Source organism: Corythoichthys intestinalis, chromosome 22 (assembly GCF_030265065.1).
Source record: "Corythoichthys intestinalis isolate RoL2023-P3 chromosome 22, ASM3026506v1, whole genome shotgun sequence".
NCBI lineage: Eukaryota > Metazoa > Chordata > Actinopteri > Syngnathiformes > Syngnathidae > Corythoichthys > Corythoichthys intestinalis.
In genome coordinates, this window is record NC_080416.1 from 35,101,189 (window position 1) to 35,119,481 (window position 18,293).

At 40.7% G+C, this 18,293-nt stretch overlaps 1 protein-coding gene across 1 annotated transcript in view; it reads right to left on the reverse strand.

Moving 5' to 3' along the window:
- The window catches only part of mrpl37 (mitochondrial ribosomal protein L37), a 36,201-nt gene extending 21,023 nt beyond the window's left edge, over positions 1 to 15,178 (reverse strand). Inside the window, exons 1-3 of the mRNA XM_057828331.1 lie at positions 14,725 to 15,178; positions 8,657 to 8,834; positions 5,291 to 5,406 (exon numbers count right to left, since the gene is read on the reverse strand). Coding sequence (XP_057684314.1) covers positions 5,291 to 5,406; positions 8,657 to 8,834; positions 14,725 to 15,103 — 673 coding nt within the window. The 5' untranslated portion in view covers positions 15,104 to 15,178. The remainder of the gene's footprint in view (positions 1 to 5,290; positions 5,407 to 8,656; positions 8,835 to 14,724) is intronic.
- Positions 15,179 to 18,293: the final 3,115 nt, after the last annotated feature.

Below are 18,293 nucleotides of genomic sequence, written 5' to 3' on the forward strand. Positions count from 1 at the left end.
TTTTGGACAAGAGCAGACAACTCAAATTTGTTTGTTAAAATCAGGTGAAGACAACTTTGGATAATGAAACAGACAATTGACGTAGAGAAATATTTACAATTTTTAGTAACGCAACAACAAATCAATTAATAAATTAGTTGCTAACGAATTTGATAATCAATTTTTGCCGGCAGCTATGAGCAGTCCCGTTTGGGTCTTTGTCTGTGTGGCATGTAAGGCTCACGTTGGGTTGCTGAATCAATAATATTACGAAGTGTCAGGAGTGAGATTGTCTTTTGTGTTGTTAGATCCAGTGAGCCTCTGTAAGAGGTGAGTAAATTAAGCCAATTGTATTGTTGTATTCTTTGCTGTTGAGACAAATAGTTAAGATTACCTTTAGTTGTTGTTGTGATAGTTGGTCAGATTGATAGCCGTTAGCCTGTTGCTGTACTGCGATGCTAAATCAGCGTCAAGTTGCTAGAAGTAGAGTGAATCCGCCTTAGAAATACTAGTAGTTGCAAGCTTAACCCCGATGTGTGGGGCGGGTTAAAAATGGGCTAGCGGAAAAACTTGACAGCACTTGCAAATTCGAGATAGACCAGGGGTTCCCAAACTATTCCACATCGGGCCGCTGTGGGTGCTGGATTTCTTTCCAACAAAACAGGACGACATGTGTACCAATCCGGTGTTTTACAAGTTTAATCAGTTGATTGTAGTCAGGTGCTGCTCGATTTAGCAGAAACCTCATTGGTTAAACGGTCTGTGCTCGATCAGTAGGAACAAAAATCAGAACCCGCAGGGGTCCTTGAGTACCAATTTGGGAACCACTGAGATAGACCAGATATCGGTGGCGAAATTTGATGTATATCGGTATCGGTCTTTTTTACAATTTGACCAGCCAATATGATCTATTGATAAATCTATTGAAAACTGGGTTATTTCAGCTCAGATGCATCCGCCCCTCTCTCTCCTGCCTGATGCCTCCTCCACCTTGTCCTCTTATTGGTTAAACGCTAAATTGAGTTACACTTGTTCGTGCTTTTCCACCCTTTTAAGGCCCTCAAAGCGTTTCACACTATATCCCCATCTACATACTGGTGAAGCAGCGCCAGGAGCAACTTGAGGTTTAGTATCTTGCTCAAGGATACTTAGACGAGGTCATCAGGGCAGAGAATCGAACCCTCTGGGTTGAACTGTACCATTGACCCATGCCACCCCCTATAATTAGCTGTTACTTTCAGTTTGTGTGATTCAATAAAATGCTTTAGGCATTTCAATGAAGTTTAGTATTTGCATGATTCATTTTTATTACGCCAATTTTTACACTTTTACTTTTTTCTTTCCCCACAAAAAATTCAGTTATCGGCCCCTCTAACTACTAATAATCGGTATCGGTCCTGAAAAACCCATATCGGTCTATCTCCATTTCGAACAATGGCAAAAACAACAATAAGAGACTACTTTCTTTCCAACTGAACAAACCCGCCTGCAGTGTTTCAAAGGAGGCCGACGGGAGGAATAAGTCCGACTGATGGGCTCGACATAGGGGAGGCGCTAAGCGATGGCGAAAGTCCTCGCCGTTGAGCTGAAAGTAGGCCTGTCGCGATAACAAATTTTAGTGTGCGATAATTATTCGCATAAATTATTGCGATATGCGATATTATTGCGCCCCCCCCAATTTTTTTTTAACCAATTTACAATAACACAGTGAAAATATAGTATATATTAATAGATCAAGTACACCCATTTAAACGCGGATATTTACTCTTAAATTCAAAAATATTTTTTAAGAAATCACAAATAAAAACAATAGACCATGCCTCTTAAGTAAAAAACAACAATATTGATACCGCACAGAAACACAGAATAAATAAAATGTGTTTAAAAAAAAAAAAAAAATTGCACTTAATAACTTAAGCATTTAGGCAAATGAAAACTTTCCTGTCATAGCCTCTGCAATGGTGTTCCATAGGGATGCAACGATACAGTTAAGTCACGGTTCGGTACGATTTTTTATATGGGGGACACGATTTTCGATCCGATTCAATACATTTAATGCTCTGTAAAAAAAAAAAAAAAAAAAAAAAAAAAAAGAAAAAACAATTTTATATATATATATATATATATATATATATATTTTTTTTTTTTTTGTGCTAACGAGCAAAAATTAAATTGCCATCATATAAACATGCATTTTAGTGCATAATATTTATGTGCTTACTTCTTACTGATCTGAAAAAATATTGCATAAAAGTGCTGAGAACAATCTTTACTGTTTGTAAAGTGAGGCAGGGCACACTGTTGATTGCTACAGCTAGGTTTACTACATGAGCAAGACATCCTATTTGTGGTCCGAATCCACCTGTGTCACGTACTGAATTAACAATATTTGCAACATTATCTGTAGTCACTGGTATGGATTGATTTGGCCTTCTTAACTTCCATTCAGTTGTGACAGTTTAGAATTCATCGATGTAGTATATGGACTATGTGTCCCATAATCACTCTCCGCTCACGTAGCCAATGGCATGGGACGTAGCACATCTAGTTTGCCATTTCATGATATCTAGTGTGTGTGCGCGCATTAAAAAAGTTAACAAGCGCCACTGAAGTCACGTCTGCTCATTTCTACACAACACCAGCATATTACAATCGACTTTCATAAACAGGGCGAATTTGAAGCACAGCGCTCTTAATTTCATTCAGCTGTTCGTTGTCAAAGCGAGGTTGTTCGTAGCAGCCAAGTCGGTAACAATGTTTTGCCGTACTTCGTTGTAAATATCCGGCGTTGTGCAGAAAAATAGCCGCCCCGCGTGAAATGTCACTCCTGACGGGAGCGCCCACCGGCGCGCCATAGATGGTCCACAGTCAATCCGGAGCACTGACGCGGCCGGTATACGTTGAACAATAGGATATAATGGGAACGATTGGCTCCGGCGCTAGTTTTTGCCGGACCTGGAACGAAGATGCATTTTGCGCAGTTGGTAACGAGGAATCCGAACTTTTAACAGCACGTCTGCCGCACGCGCGCACGCACGAGCACGCAAGGCGATAAATCGCAGCGGAAAAATTACCGCCTTCATTTTTATCTATCGCGCGATAAATGGAATGATTGCATATTGCGACAGGCTTAGCTTAAAGCCAACACACGGTGTGTGATGCGACTGCAGCGGCAAGGGACGGTGACACGCACCACCCTCTGCTCGTGTGTCATCGCTTGTCTCTTGGCTATGAAGTTGGAGGCCATTTTAAAATTTCCTGTCTTTTTACCGACAAAATCAAAATTTGGTTTTCATCTAAGTCATCTCGGTAACGGTAAATTTTCAGTATATCGCCATTTGCGAGCAGAATGTCCTTGCTGACTTTTTTCAGCTTTCTTATTTACTTAAAATTGCCAGAGAGGAGGCAATTTAAAGTTTTGGGTTTTTTTACTTTTTAACCTCATCTAAATAAAACTTTTGCTGATCAGACTAATGCACTGAAACTGCATTAGTCAAAGTAACTAATGACTTGTTACTAGCCGTTGACGTTGGATTAGTCTCGATCCTGGTTCTGTTGGACCTGAGTGCAGCCTTTGACACAATCGACCATAATATCTTATTGCAGAGATTAAAATGTGACATAGGCATTAGAGGAGCAGCCCTCTGTTGGCTTAAATCATATCTATCTAATAGGTACCAGTTTGTCAATGTAAACCAGCAATCATCACCGTACTCTAGGGTTAGTTATGGTGTGCCGCAAGGATCGGTCCTCGGGCCCATCCTGTTTACGCTGTATATGCTTCCTCTAGGTAATATCATTAGAAAACACGGCATTAACTTTCATTGTTACGCTGACGACACACAACTGTATTTATCAATTAAACCTGCGCAGATCAGGCAAGTGGACAAACTAAGCACCTGCGTCCGAGATATAAATACCTGGAAGAGCACTAACTATCTTCTACTTAATCCTGAAAAGACAGAAGTCCTTATAATAGGCCCGAAAAGTGTGTAGCTGCCCAGATAGTCACTCTGGACAATGTAAGTGTAGCCTCCAGCACCACAGTTAAAAACCTAGGAGTTTTATTCAACCCTGACTTATCGTTTAAAGCTCACATTAAACAAACTTGCAGAACGGCCTTCTTTCACCTGCGCAACATAGCCAAAATTAGAAACATTTTATCTAAAAGCGATGCAGAAAAATTAATTCACGCGTTCATTACATCAAGATTGGATTACTGTAACTCCCTACTTGCTGCTTGTCCTAAAAGTTCTCTAAAAGGTCTTCAGCTTGTCCAAAACGCAGCAGCAAGACTTTTAACAGGAACCAATAGAAGAGAGCACATCACCCCTGTGTTCCAGGCCCTTCACTGGCTTCCAGTCGAGTTTAGAATTAAATTTAAAATCCTCCTTCTTACATGTAAGACCATTAATGGGTTAGGGCCATCTTACCTCACCGATGCTCTGGTTCCATACCGCCCCAACAGAACACTCCGCTCTCAGAATGCAGGTCTACTGGTAGTTCCCAGGGTTTCTAAAAGTACTGTCGGAGCTAGAGTCTTTAGCCACCAAGCCCCTGTTTTATGGAACCAGCTTCCAGCTGATATTAAAGAAGCCGAGACAGTCTGCACATTTAAGATTAGATTAAAAACGTTCCTATTCAACAAAGCTTACGGTCAGGCTAGTTGAAGTTGGAGTAGACTCAAAGTTTAGTCTAAGCTACACTAGAAGCTATAAAGCTGGGGGAAGTACAGCCACAGAGTTCTATCTCCTTTTTCTCACTCTACCTACCACTTATCTTACTTTATTTCTATTTTACAATGTTAATATCTAGTGGTTTAGTCTCTTCATCACTAGTCACCCGGTGTCCCCTTTCCCCCCTCCCCTCTGGGGAGGGGCTATTTTTCAGCTGCAGCCTCCTGACTGTCCGGACCCCAAGCTGGATGGACGTCCTCGTGGCTACCCCCGTCTCATCTGGCTAGATGGACCCCTTCTTGTTCCTTTACTCCACTGCATCTTTACGGACTGTAACATCGCCTGCTAATTCCCATTAGCGGTCCTGGGAGTGGATCTCTCCTGACTGTGGTACTCCCCAAGGTTTCTCATTTTTCTCCCGAAGACTGGAGTTTTTCCTTGCCGACATGGAGGGTCTAAGGATGGGGGATACCCAGGACTTGAATTTATTTATTCATCTTTGTTGCTTCATTTGCTGTTTCTGATTGTGTATCAAATTGCCTCTCCAAAGCCCTTTGAGACAACCTTGTTGTGATCCAGGGCTATACAAATAAAATTGAATTGAATAGAGTGACAGAAGGCATTGAAGAGTGTACCTCTTTTCCATGAAGCTGCCAATGAGTAATTCTCAGCTAACATTCTCCTTCCAATCAATGGATGGCTGGACTGTAGACTGGCACATAGATGAAGTAGGTTGAGCAGGAGTGTTTTGCTGAAAATTATACATATGAAATACATATGTTCAGACAGTGAAGTTCTGATTTTTGTTAATATCCAGCATTTTACCAAAAAAGGGGATTACATGACTCAGTCATAAAGTTTCCGCACTCCCCCCCCCAAATAAACACATTGCTTAGTACACTTGTAAATCAAGTTTTATGTGCCATTAAAAATAATACTTGCACTCAACAGACTGCAAATAATTATTTTAATAATTAATTAATATGTTGATATATTTTCCCCATAAATCAATGGATTGCTGAAAAAAAAAGAAAAAAACCTTTAAAAAAAAAAAAAAGACAATATTTTAAAATGTAGAAAATTTAGTATTTGGGTACACGTGTACTTGGGCGTGCGTACGTGTACTCAACGTTCCTTCTAATTTTTCATGTGTCTGAGCAGACACACAAGCTCCCTCAGCACACTGAGGACCACTGTGAGCTACATCAGAAGTGTACGCTGAAGCCACACACCAGTATCACGTCTGTTCAAAACCTTGGATCAAGTTACATGGCTCTTTAGAAGAATGAAATTAAGGCAGCAATTTTCATTAGTTTACGTTTAATATAATTGATTTGGCCCACTTAAAATGAAAAAGACAAACATCTTGAGTTGTCATCTTGATTGTTCATGAGATGTGTTGTACAATGTTATATGTGAGAGTCCTGCTTTAGCCATAGGATGAGTCCTGCTTTGGCCTGGGTAATAGTGTTGTATCGGTCGCGAACGATTCGTTCTTTTTGAACGAATTGTTTGGGTGAACGAGACCGAACTAATCACCATCTGCACTGATTCGTTCTATGAAGTTGATGGCGCTTGTTCGCTGCGTGGGAGGGCGTTGAGCAAGCGGCAGCGTCTTCTGACATCGCACACGACCAATCAGACGCCAGCCTCATTGCGTGCAGGGGAGGGAGCGGAAACAGAATCAAGGCGTCTGTCACTCATTCCCACGTGTGGCCAAATAAGCAGCAAGCGTGCAGGCAGGGGGGAAAGACTGAGTTTTGTCACTTCCCGTTCAGTGATTCGGTCCTCCGGTTCCTGACCTAGCTTGCTGCTAACTTGACTTTCCAGTAATGACTATGCGGTGAACGAGTCATAAAATGAAAGGAAATGACTTTGTCACATATTTGTTAACGTGGAGCCTATCAAATGCTGCTCAAACAGACAAAAACACCGCACAAATCTAGCGAGCATGGTTTAGTGTTCTACTTTTCTCAACAGACTCGGGACTGTACCTATGACGATATACTATCAAATTTACAGTAATTTAAAACACGTGTAGCTACGAGGCAAGCAAAAGCTGAGCTGCGGTCGCGTGACGGCAGTGAAGCGGGCAGAGAACTGTCACTATATGGAGGCTTCATGGCAGCGATATTTACCTCATATGTGCACAGAAAAAAAAGAATATTTAGTATGATCACCATAATACTGATTTGCAATGAAACTGTATATACATGTCAATTTTTTCCGAGTGTTTTTTTTTTTTCCGTGTCAGAGGGTGTCGGTTGGTTTGACAAATTATGTCAATCCGTCCATCATGTGCTACTCAAGCGCTCAAAACAAAGCGCACGGACACGGGAGATGTCGCAATATGTCTACATTTTTCTTAACAGACTAATGAGAGTAGAAAGGCGACATCATAAAGAGCAAACAATTATTTCTCGTCAGCATTTGACGATCTGAGATGCGGGGACGACAGGGGAGCTGACCGGATTATTTTATTTATTAATGCCAGTGCAAAAATTCAATACGATCGTCTTAGTAATAAAAAACAAAAATACAACAGAGCGAGAGGTAAATATGATGTGTTGGTCGTTCCATATTTAGGAATTAAACTTTCGATTTATTTTTATTTTCGTGACAGCGAGCATGCCGCGTTGGCTGGTAGAAGCAGCAGCATTGTATATGTGAGCAAGATCATGCTAAAAGTCCGTGCGCCCCCGACCCCAAACCCCCACTTCCCCCTCAAAAGGAAAATGTTTAACCGTGTCCTAAATCGAAATGCAAGCACGAGCCATGACTTTGAGCCCATAGAACTAGGACAGACGACGCGGAAGTTCTCCCTCGCTTTTGGAGCAGCGGGAGGGAGACGAGGCTGTCTGTGAAAGCAGAATGATATCGCCTGTCACTCATTTCTGAAACTACGACGAGTGGTGAATGTGCAAGAGAGGGAGGGACCAAGCAATGTCACTTCCCGTTCAGTTATACTGCGAAGCGGTCTTTGGTGATTCGTTCGGCAACGTCACTTCCCGTTCACTAACCGAACGATTCATTTGGGCGGGGAGGGAGATGAGGGGGGCGAACGATTCGTTGAACGATTCGTTTGAACGAATCTTTTTACTGAACGAACCGGAATGGATTCGTTTACTCAAGTGAACGAGAGATCCCGTCACTACTGGGTAAGGCCCAGTTGTGGCGTGGCATGGCATAAATAAAACATAATGAACAACCACAATAGGAGTATATCAAACTCCCACATTAAAACTGCTCAGACTATAAGGACACTCAGATTCCTATTCTCTGTGTCTAAGCAGCTGAATAGGCCAGATTAAAAATAAAAAAATCTCACCCAGTTTCACTACTTGTTCTTCTATTGGCACATACTCCGACAGCCATTAAATCTTAAAAGAACCGCAACTTTTTAACTTTGGCTTGTTGAGTGTAGTGTCGCTGCCCGTTCATTTCGCCATTATAAGAGGTTCACATTTGCGTCTCTTAACTCCACTGCACTGTTGTTAGCTAGCTAGCCTGCACGGCACATATGGGCAGGGCAAACATGCAAACCAATGCTACCAATCTTGCATATTACTCCTTTAACGGTTGTATTGTTGATTTTGATCAATTGATGAAATAGGCAAGATACTTGTGAGATTTTTTTCAATGTTTAAATGTATTTTTTTAATGTCCTGGTGATTTGATCCTGTTAATTTTGTCACACTGCAATTGCCAACGGTTCAATAAATCATGTAAATAACAAGGGAGAGAGTGGGCATCCTTGTCTAACAACTCTGGTGATAAAAACTTTCTGATATGATCCCATTAGTACTGACTGTTGCCTTAGGCGAGACAGTGATGGCATAGTGGCAAATTCATTTGAAATCCGCACAGGCAGCAGGAGATCGATTCCCACCCATTTATCAGCGGTGTGAGGTTGTGTGCAAATGATTGTCTGTCTTTGTGTGTGCCCTCTGACTGACTGTCGACCAGTGTAGGCCCGTACAAATGCCAGAGGAAACGTATACCTGTATTTAACTGGTTGTTCTTCAGTTGTGTGCCAGAAGCAGGCATGTCTGATGGCATCCTGAACACGTTTTACCTGATGCGGTATTTGATTGGCAGAACTTTCCGCCAGTGAAAGAATCTGAGGTGGCAAACCAGAGACCGCCTTGCTTTTGGTTAACCAAAGAGCCTGACGAACACCTAGGGGAAGATTGAAAAGTCATGATCATATGTCCCTGCCACTTTAACAAACAAGCTGAAATGAACTACAATAACCCCCTCCCTAAATATAACCACATACAACAAATGTATAATGTATGTAACAGATGTATGATGATGCCCCTCTTGAGCTCTGTCCCAGGAAGTCGCAAGGAAGTAGCCAAGTGTGGGTTCAGCCAATGAAAGGGATATTCCGCAACAGTTGGAAAAGGAATTTCTCAACAGCAAAAAAGACACGCACGTGAGAAGAAAATGCTGTTTCTTGCCTTGTCTAATTTGGGGGGTAATTAAATTCCCGCAAAATATATAATGGCGTGGCCGTAAAAGTTCATTTTAATGCGATACGATAATTTTTATTGAATTGGCTGTAAACGAAAAAGATTCATTCTGGTGCTTGTGACAACATTTGGCTCAAGAAATCCAATTTTGAGGTTTTAAGGGGTTGAAGATATGGGGTACCAAAGGTCCACTGGGCAATTGTGGAGCCCGGCAACTACCATCCACTTTGGGCATTCAGACGTGTAAGGTCCAATGGTGGTATGAAAGTGTTGTGAAAGGTCTGGATAAAAAGGTGTCGATCCAGTGTCACAGGTACCAGTGGGCGAGTACGCAGTAGGGGTGGGCGATATGGCCTTAAACACGTATCACGATAAATTGAGCAGATTTACCTCGATAACGATAAATGACGATAAATTCGCCCAAGCGGTCTGTTATATAATTTGAAAACCTGAATCAATGCATGAAATACAGATTAACAGTTTCTTGTTGATTTATTTACCAGCATTCAATTTGATATATTTAACAATTGTACATGCAGTCTAAACAATAAGTTTATAAAAATGTATTGTAAACAATAAGAATTCAAGTATGAGCATTTATAACGGCGTGTATGGCTTGAACAATGTACATTGTCAAAAACAGTGTACATTGTCAGAATCAATATGCCTGTGCAAACATGTCATTGTAACACAAATGACTTGCAGCTTGAACAGGACACTTCAAAAAGACAATTTATTGTTAATGGCTGCTGTGACATAATTATTCAATACAAGTGTTTACTTTATGGTTTCAGGGTTTTCCCCCCCCCCAGTGCATTTTTTAATAAATGCACGCATACATGAACCCCCAAACAGACAGACAGACACACATTAAAGCTATATTAATCTTCTGCAAATGAAACACTTAAGATTTTATGATAGCAATAATACATAATACATACAGAAAAATAGCTGGGGCCATTTCTCTGTCATATTCACCGTTGGATTGTGCTTTAAGCTGAATGCTTTACCATCACAAAAGCTATCTGAGAAATCACACACAGACAGATACAAAATAACGCGACATAGTAATTGCTGGATGCAGTCCGTGCCCAATCCACTCATTAAGTTCAGCCGTTTCGACAAGGTTAGAGCCGCTATCCGACTCCATCACGTTCATTTGTAGCGTTAGCTGCTAGCGGCCGCTAGCGTTAGCCTGTGGCCTGGCTACCAGTAAAAAGTACTGAAAGCAACGTCTCCGGAAATCGTGAGAACAAGGGAGGACAGCGGGTGAAAGCCCGTCTGGATGCCACCAAGAGTCTACTAAATGTCAGGTGAGAGTTTGGCGAACCTCCCTTAAGCCACACTCCATCACGTTTTGCTTGTAGCGTTAGAAGCTAGCGTTGGCTTACCAGGCTTCTGTTTGATTGGCTTCCCGATGATCACGTGACTCTGTATGTAAGCACATTGACTGTTTTCTTAAAGGGGAATGAACATAGACGAACAACACAGAGTCAAAGCGGGATGAAAAGACTATTTTCTTGTTTTATTAATTTACCGAATTTACCGACATGGTCAAAATTACGTCGGTCATCGTGAAGAATTTCGGTTACGGTAAATTTTCGGTTTACCACCCTGCTCTAGTACGCAGGGTGCCTACACACCTCACTGTTGATGCGATGTAGGTTAATCGTTCAGATCTACTCAGTGCTGTAACAGACATGCGCGCTAAAATGTTTGTTCTGAAATTTTAGAATACGTTTTTTTCATACATGCCGGACAGATTATAAATTGACATAGACCACTACTCTCCTTTGGAATAAAATCTTCATCGGAATTAGGTTGGGTTGGGTTAGAATATACCAAATTAGGTGCCGTTTCCACAATGCATGTCATTTTACGCCATTTTATTCTGGTGCCCGTAACTGCTCAATAAAATCACAGATTTTTTTCCCCCAAGCGACTGTCATATTGGCCAGAAAAGTGTGCATATTGGTCATTCCAATTGTTCCATTTTTTTCCCCAATAGGATTTTCCAAAATTTGGTGTAGAGCCGGGCGGTTTACCGAAAATTTATTGTGATGGAGATGGTTCACGATGACTGACGTAATTTTTCCTAACAAAGCAATCACAAACCACATGCGCTGTCGGTCTGTGCGCTAAAACCTGAAAGGGAAACTCAACTGAAAAGAAAGTACGACTGGCTTGACCACAGAATTAAAAAAATGTAGCTCACTTCAAGCATGCGGACAACAAGAACATAGCAATTGCGTAAAAGGGTTTATTGAACATACAAAAAAAAAAAAAAAAAAAAAATGCAATCGCGAATAGGGAAACACAAAAAGAGTCCACGATGGTAGGTCAGGATCAATAAAAAAAAGAATTAAAAAAAATTTAAAATCCTGAGGGAAAACCGCGGTGAGAGGCAGACAAACAAGACAAAAAAAACAAGGCAATAATCCCTCTAACAACGAAAGGGTATACAAACTGTTAAATGGCAGCAAGTCAATACAAGCTGCCTAGGATCGGTTTAAAGATGATGAGCTGAAATTGGATGCAGGTACGATGTTGGGAACTAATCCAACATCTCTAACAAAACAATCTGCCGAGTAGCAGATTTGACAAAATCATGCCAGTCGTCATTCAAGCTTCACTTGGTAGCAAGCGCAGCTTTTCTCCCAGTTCAGGCCAACCGTGTCATCCCAACAACGTGCATTGCACGCGTAAAACATGATTCCCTCCGTAGGTCAAAACATTTACTAAATATTATAGATTTTTAAATCAATGGCAATAATATATGTGTTTCTAATAACATATATTAGTAAAAGAGAACACTTGTGGCTTATTAGAGCCAACAAGTCTTTAACTCTGAGGATCCCTTTAAAAGAATATCTTGATTCTTGGCATGAGCGTATCGCTATAAATCCCCATTTCGATATGTTGTCACACACCTATAATTTATGCACGTAAATTCGCCTGTGATAAACACATTAGTTGATTTTTCCACAAAGCACTTTTGGGAGATATGCTGCTTTCATGTCTATAGGGAGATTTGAGTTTCCAAGTTGGAAAATCATTCTGATGTGTTGTAAAGTTGTAATGTGGGATAAAAACACAGTTGCTACAAAGAAGGGCAGCCTATTTTAACGCTCCAACCATACATCACAAGTTGAGTGACTGTTTTGCGCTTCTTTTAGACACCATGTAATCGAGAATTGTTTTTTTCGATTACTCCGACAAAACGTGAATGCACCATCAATGCAGTGCGGGTGCTAAACTGCCAGTCATACAGTCGACGGTGCAAACATGATATGACGTGCCATGAAATGACATGACATACCCTGCTTTGAAGGTTAGCGCCAGATTAACTGCCCGTCCTTCTTGTTCGTTTTTTCCTCTGTGTTTGTTTGGTCGCATATTCCAATGAATTGCGAATTTAAATGGTTCAACTTTACTCTTTACGTATCAGGCAGGTAACTGCTGTAAACTACTCTGATCGCACATTGGAAGTCGCAGATTAGCTGCTGTCTTTTAGCTAACTGGCTATGAATACAATGACAATTAAAATGAGATTTGAGTGTCAGGCTCTCACTCAAAAGCTTTGTCTATTATTGTGTTAGTATGATATGTGGTATTTGAATTGTATCTATACTGATGCCATTTGTTTATACGCCCAAAAAGAAAAGAATCAATTTGTATGAAATAAATACCCATCTTTGGGTTATAACTTCTAACACTTTTGTATGTGTGCCCATCATAATTTCCAGCTGTTTTGCAAGCATTTTATTTTTTACTGCATGCCCTGTATTCTGTAACAAGATGAATTATTTTTTTCATTTCTGTTTAACTCAAGCAGCATTGCTCTTGCAAACAGATATTAGAAAGTTATTCGCTCATAGCTAGACATGTGCTGGTTACCGGTTTCACGGTTTACCGTGGTGTGAAAACGTCGCGGTTTCAAAACCACTAAAATTTTCCGTCATACCTTAGTACGGTATTCGCTATTTTTCACGTGCCAAAATTCAGCCGAAGTGGCTTGGTGCGGCAGCGCTCACCCTTCCCGTTTGTTGCCGTGAGTGTCAGTGACGCTATTCTGCTAAACAGCCAGCAAACCCAAAAACAAACCCTCGAAACACAAGGCGTACTTTTCTTCAATTTATTGAGCTCTCAAATCGTGGTGAAATATACAAATTTTAAAACGTTATACAATTGTATTTTTCCACATGTGAATAGGTTCAACAGGATAGCAGTAGCACCATGAAAAAGGTGGCCAAAAACAAAACATACATTTTCCTTTCAAATTCAGTATACAAACTGACTAAAACTTACAAAGACGAATGTTAGCCTAGGCTAAGCTGGGAGAGCAGCTTCGTCGACGTTTTATGTCTCACAGCCGCTGAGTGAGAAACAAGCTTGAATGAAGGGGGGGAGAAAAAAAAAGGATCGCGTCAAAGATCGCTAATTGCGAAAGGAGGTCTCACTCCTCACTTTTTGTTTTAGATGAAACCTTGAAACCTCAACAATATTTACATTTTTAACTAACTCATTAACTTATGAATTCTTTGTTCTTTTTAACACAAAGGCATGACATCATGTAGAAGAGAGCTGACACAGTGGCTGAAAATGGTGAAACTTCAGCTTCTCCCCCTCAAAAAAAGTCATACAGTATATATTTTTAATTTTATTTAGAAGTGTTTTTACTTTTTTATAGCAATCATTTTGTTCTTGCTCTATTATTGAGCAACTTGAGCTCTGGCTGTGGGTATAGTCTAGGTTCTATTTATTTTAATTTTATATAAAATATTTGTTATTTTTTGTTAATTTATTTATTTTCACATTAATTTATTTTCACATTATATTCATGTTCCAATTTGCAAATATGTTCTGAAAAAAAAAACCTGTTCAATGGAAAAAAGTTGTTTTTTTTTTAAACCCCATACATCTCAAAATTTTGGAGCTATAATTGCAATACCGTGATACCGTGAAACCGCGGTATTTTTGCTCACGGTTATTGTACCGTCAAAACCTCATACCGGCACATGCCTACTCATAGCAAGGATCAATCAGCAAGGAGGAATGAGAATGGTAAGCTAGGTAACCTACCTAGACAACATAAACCACTTTTAGGTCACAACCTACCAGTTGAGAAACATTAATTAATTGCATAACAGTAACAGGAATATAAATCCCCATTTCTGTCCAGACAAAGTAGAGCAGCAGAGTGTAGAAAGGTGGAGATGCAAGACTGCAAGTTGATGAGAATGTGCAGAAGTGAATTGACTATCAATAAGTGCTATCCCAATTTTGATTTTGAATAGTGATAGCTGAAAAACGAAAAAAAAAAGGTCACTTTTTTCTTTAACGGAAACTTGTGTTTTGGTTTAATTATATATAGTTTAAAGCACGATTTATTTTTATTTTTTAACTTTTTTGATAAGTGCTAAAACTATTTTGCTTGCTCACCAGTGCCCCAGTATTGTATTAGGTCTAGTGGCGCCCCTGCAAGGGCAGCTGGCGAAAAAGAGAAGGTCGCACGCTTAATACAACATTTTCAGGTGTCCGTTCAATATTGCCCTCAAATGAAAGAGTTCCAAAAGATGTTGAATTTACGATACCTTCCAGTGCGTTAGTCCTCTGGTTAAAGACGTAACAAGGTGTCTCTTGATACAAGGGCATCTCGTGAATTGGGGGAGACCTGTAATGCCGGGGATCCTTATAGTCTCTTTCCCAGTGTGGGTTAACGGGTTTAGCTAGCCATGGAACGTAATGCATCTTCGCTTCATAAGTGACGATATCGAGTCCTGGGATGTGCACTTTTTCTTTGGGCGCATTCCTCGCAGTCGCTCGACTGCTATAGAAATGTTGGGCCCGTGTTCCTCTTCTCCCTCCATGTGATGAGGACCAGTTCCAGTTTCTGTAATATAATGATTTGGAAAAACGCAAAGGTCCTGCTGCAAAATAAATAGTTTCCTGAAACATTATATCCGTGCTCATTAACAATCAGTGTGAAACTCAACAGCAATGTCAGCTTTATTTTCTTCTTCGTTGTTTTCTTCTTCGTGTTTTTTTGGGAAGTTTACCCCTTGAATCATAGGGCATTGCCGCCATCTACTGGGTTGACTGCTGGGAAAGAGATCCGGCAGTTACAGACTACATTTCTGCTATTTTAACAAATATTTACACACACCCAAAGGGAACAAAAATAAATGAATAAATAAAAACAAAATTAAATCTCTCTATATCCTTTTTTGATTGGGCATGTTTCCTTGAGAAACTCTAGAAATTGTCTTTGAGTTTTGGTTGTTTTTACCTTTAGAATATTTTCCAGTCTAAATAACTTTTTTGACTGTTTCAGAATGGTTTTCAATTGTTTCCTCTCCTCCCCATATTTAACACACACCATTACCACATGTTCAACTGTTTCACTTTCCCCGCCTATTCTCCTTCCCACCCCCACCTGTTTCTGTATTGAGAACAAATGTCTCCCCGTGTCTTGCTCCTGCTATACTTATACCAATCTTTCTATCCCTGGAGTTTTCAGTGCTTGTTTGGCTAGGATATCTGCCTCCTCGTTTCCCTCAGTCCCCATGTGTGCTGGGACCCACAATAACTCCACCTCCAGCCCTCTTTTCTGTGTTTTGTATAACAATTTGTGTGTCTGAAAAATTTAGTTTTGTTTGCTTGACTTTAATGTCACTTTGCTCGTGAGTGCCGACCAACTGTCTAATGCAATTACTGCTTCATTTATCCCATTTTTTTTTAATCCATTCTATTGCCTTTATTGTTGCTATAAGTTCTACTACATATAATGAGAAGTTATCTGTGCACCTCTTTTTGATGTATATTTTGGAACCTGGCACATGTACAGTTGCCCTTGTACATCCCGTTTCTGGATCCTTTGACCCATCAGTAAATATCAGTACTTTATGCCTCTACATCCTTTCTTAGTACTTCTCAGCCACCCTTCCCTGGTTTTCCATTTCCTGGATTTCTTTTTGGATCCCAAAATTCATTGCCGGCAACTCAAACAGCCAGGGTGAAAACAGCTAGGGTGAGATACTGGGTACCAAGACAGTCTCACTGAACTCAGTTTGACTTAGACCTGCCTGTTCTGCTATTGCATTTGCTATCCGACTGAAGGTTATCTTGTCTTGGTTCTAATATTCCCAACAGTCTCTCAGCACACTCTTGACTGGATGCGTTTCGTCATGGGCCATGACATTTAACCAATATGCAAAGCATCATTTTATTCTCAAAGGAAGTTCTACCATTTCTACAGCCACAGCTTCTACTGGGGATGATTCAAAAGCCCCACTCCATATTCTCAGTCCTGGTGGGTAGTGATCACTCCCTACTGTCGTCTCTTTTGACGGCACAAAAGTAGCACAAACGATTGACAACCATTTTTATAAACATTTGCGTTTGACAGAGGGCCAACTTCACGGAGGTTTGTGCATGCGTGCAGATTTGTACAAGCAGGAACATAAAGCAACGAGCGTTTGGCCCATCAAACCCGCACAAAAAAACAAACAGAAAAAAAAAATTAGTACCAAGTTTTAATTGGATTAAAAAAGAAGAGGTGGATGCTCACTGAAACACAACGTTGCAGCCGTGGGGACAAGCACGGGCGTGGGCTTTGTAGGGCAGTCTCAGTTTTAGTGTCAGGGCTCTTTGCACTGTTTATTGGAGCATGCATATAGTGAAAAGGTATTTTAAATTAACTCTAAAAATCCTTTAGTGCACCTTTAATGTTTCAACATCAATAAAGACTTGTGATTAAAATGGTTCATATAAACTGAAGGTTTACAAATATTTGTTTCAAAAAATCTTCCTGAATCCAAGATTCGACTTCCCAACGGACCCTCGTCTCCAGCACCCCTGAAAAGACTTTACTGGGACAGTTCTCTGAACACACCCTCTGGTCGGAGGACCACCAACCTGGTCTGCCAATCCAGAGACACTATGTTTTATAGCCGTGTCAGCCACGACAGGCCCACAACATCCAGAGTCTTTAGGAGCTCAGGGCGGATCTCATCCATCCCCTAGGCCAGAGGTCACGGAACCGCGGACCTCGGTCGTCTGGACCGGATCTCAAGCTGTTGCGACTTATACACGTTGCAACAACAAAAATCATTTTTGTCTGCGGGTCTGCAGAGCGGAGGTGGGCAGCAAACAAAAACCTTAGCGGTGACACGCGTGAGCCAGCCAATGGGAGTGAAGCATTTGAAAGTTATTTGTAGAATAGCATGTCTCACACTCGCTTTCCAGACTCCGCGGAGTGACAGCTAAATACTGAGCTGACTGAAGTTGGAGGAAGAGGCGAAAAAGGAACGGCAAATGGCATACTCAAAACTACGCAAGATTGATGTAGAAAACAGAGTGTTTAAGGAGTGGACCAACACATTTTTGTTCATTTTACCTGGCGGCAGCACAAGACCGCTATGGCTCATCTGTTCAGAGCTCTTGTAAAGAGCAGCAATTTGAAAAGGCACTATGAGACGAAGCACGCAGGTTTTTCGCAGTTTCCCTATGAACTCTGCCATACGTTCTCAAAAAATAGCGGAATAAACAGCTCAATATGATCGCACCTCAAGACTCATGGTTCATTCATTCACAGCACAGCAACGTGCAAATGAATGCTCCTTCACAATAGCGTGGATATTGGGTCAAAACAAAAAGTCAGTGACGCACCGATTGTCAAAGATTGTATGAGTGCAGTTACTGAAACTTTCTTCATGGAAAGCAAAAAGGTCTGTCAAAAAATAAAGCAAGTCCCCCTGTCAGCATCCACAATTAAAAAAAAAAAAAAAAAGTCTTGAACATGCTCTTATGTTGCTATTTAAGGATTCAATTAAAGCACTTTAGTTTTATGCACCTTTTATATATTATTTACATTTTTGAATGTTGTAATTATCAGCATGGCCACGTAAAGATACGTTTGTATTTTTTGGAAAAAAAGAAGCATTAATATTATTTCCGGATCCGAGATTGTTATAATTTTTTTATTTCGGACCCAGAGGATTTTTATTTATGACTCCTTCCCTAGGCCTTGCCACCGAGGAGCTTTCCAACCACCTCAGTGAATTCAACCCCAGAGATAGGAGAGCCCACCTTGGAGTTGAGGTCAGCAGTACCCAATCTCCACTATACAGTGTTAATGGAGCCCTGCTTTCCTCTCTTGAGA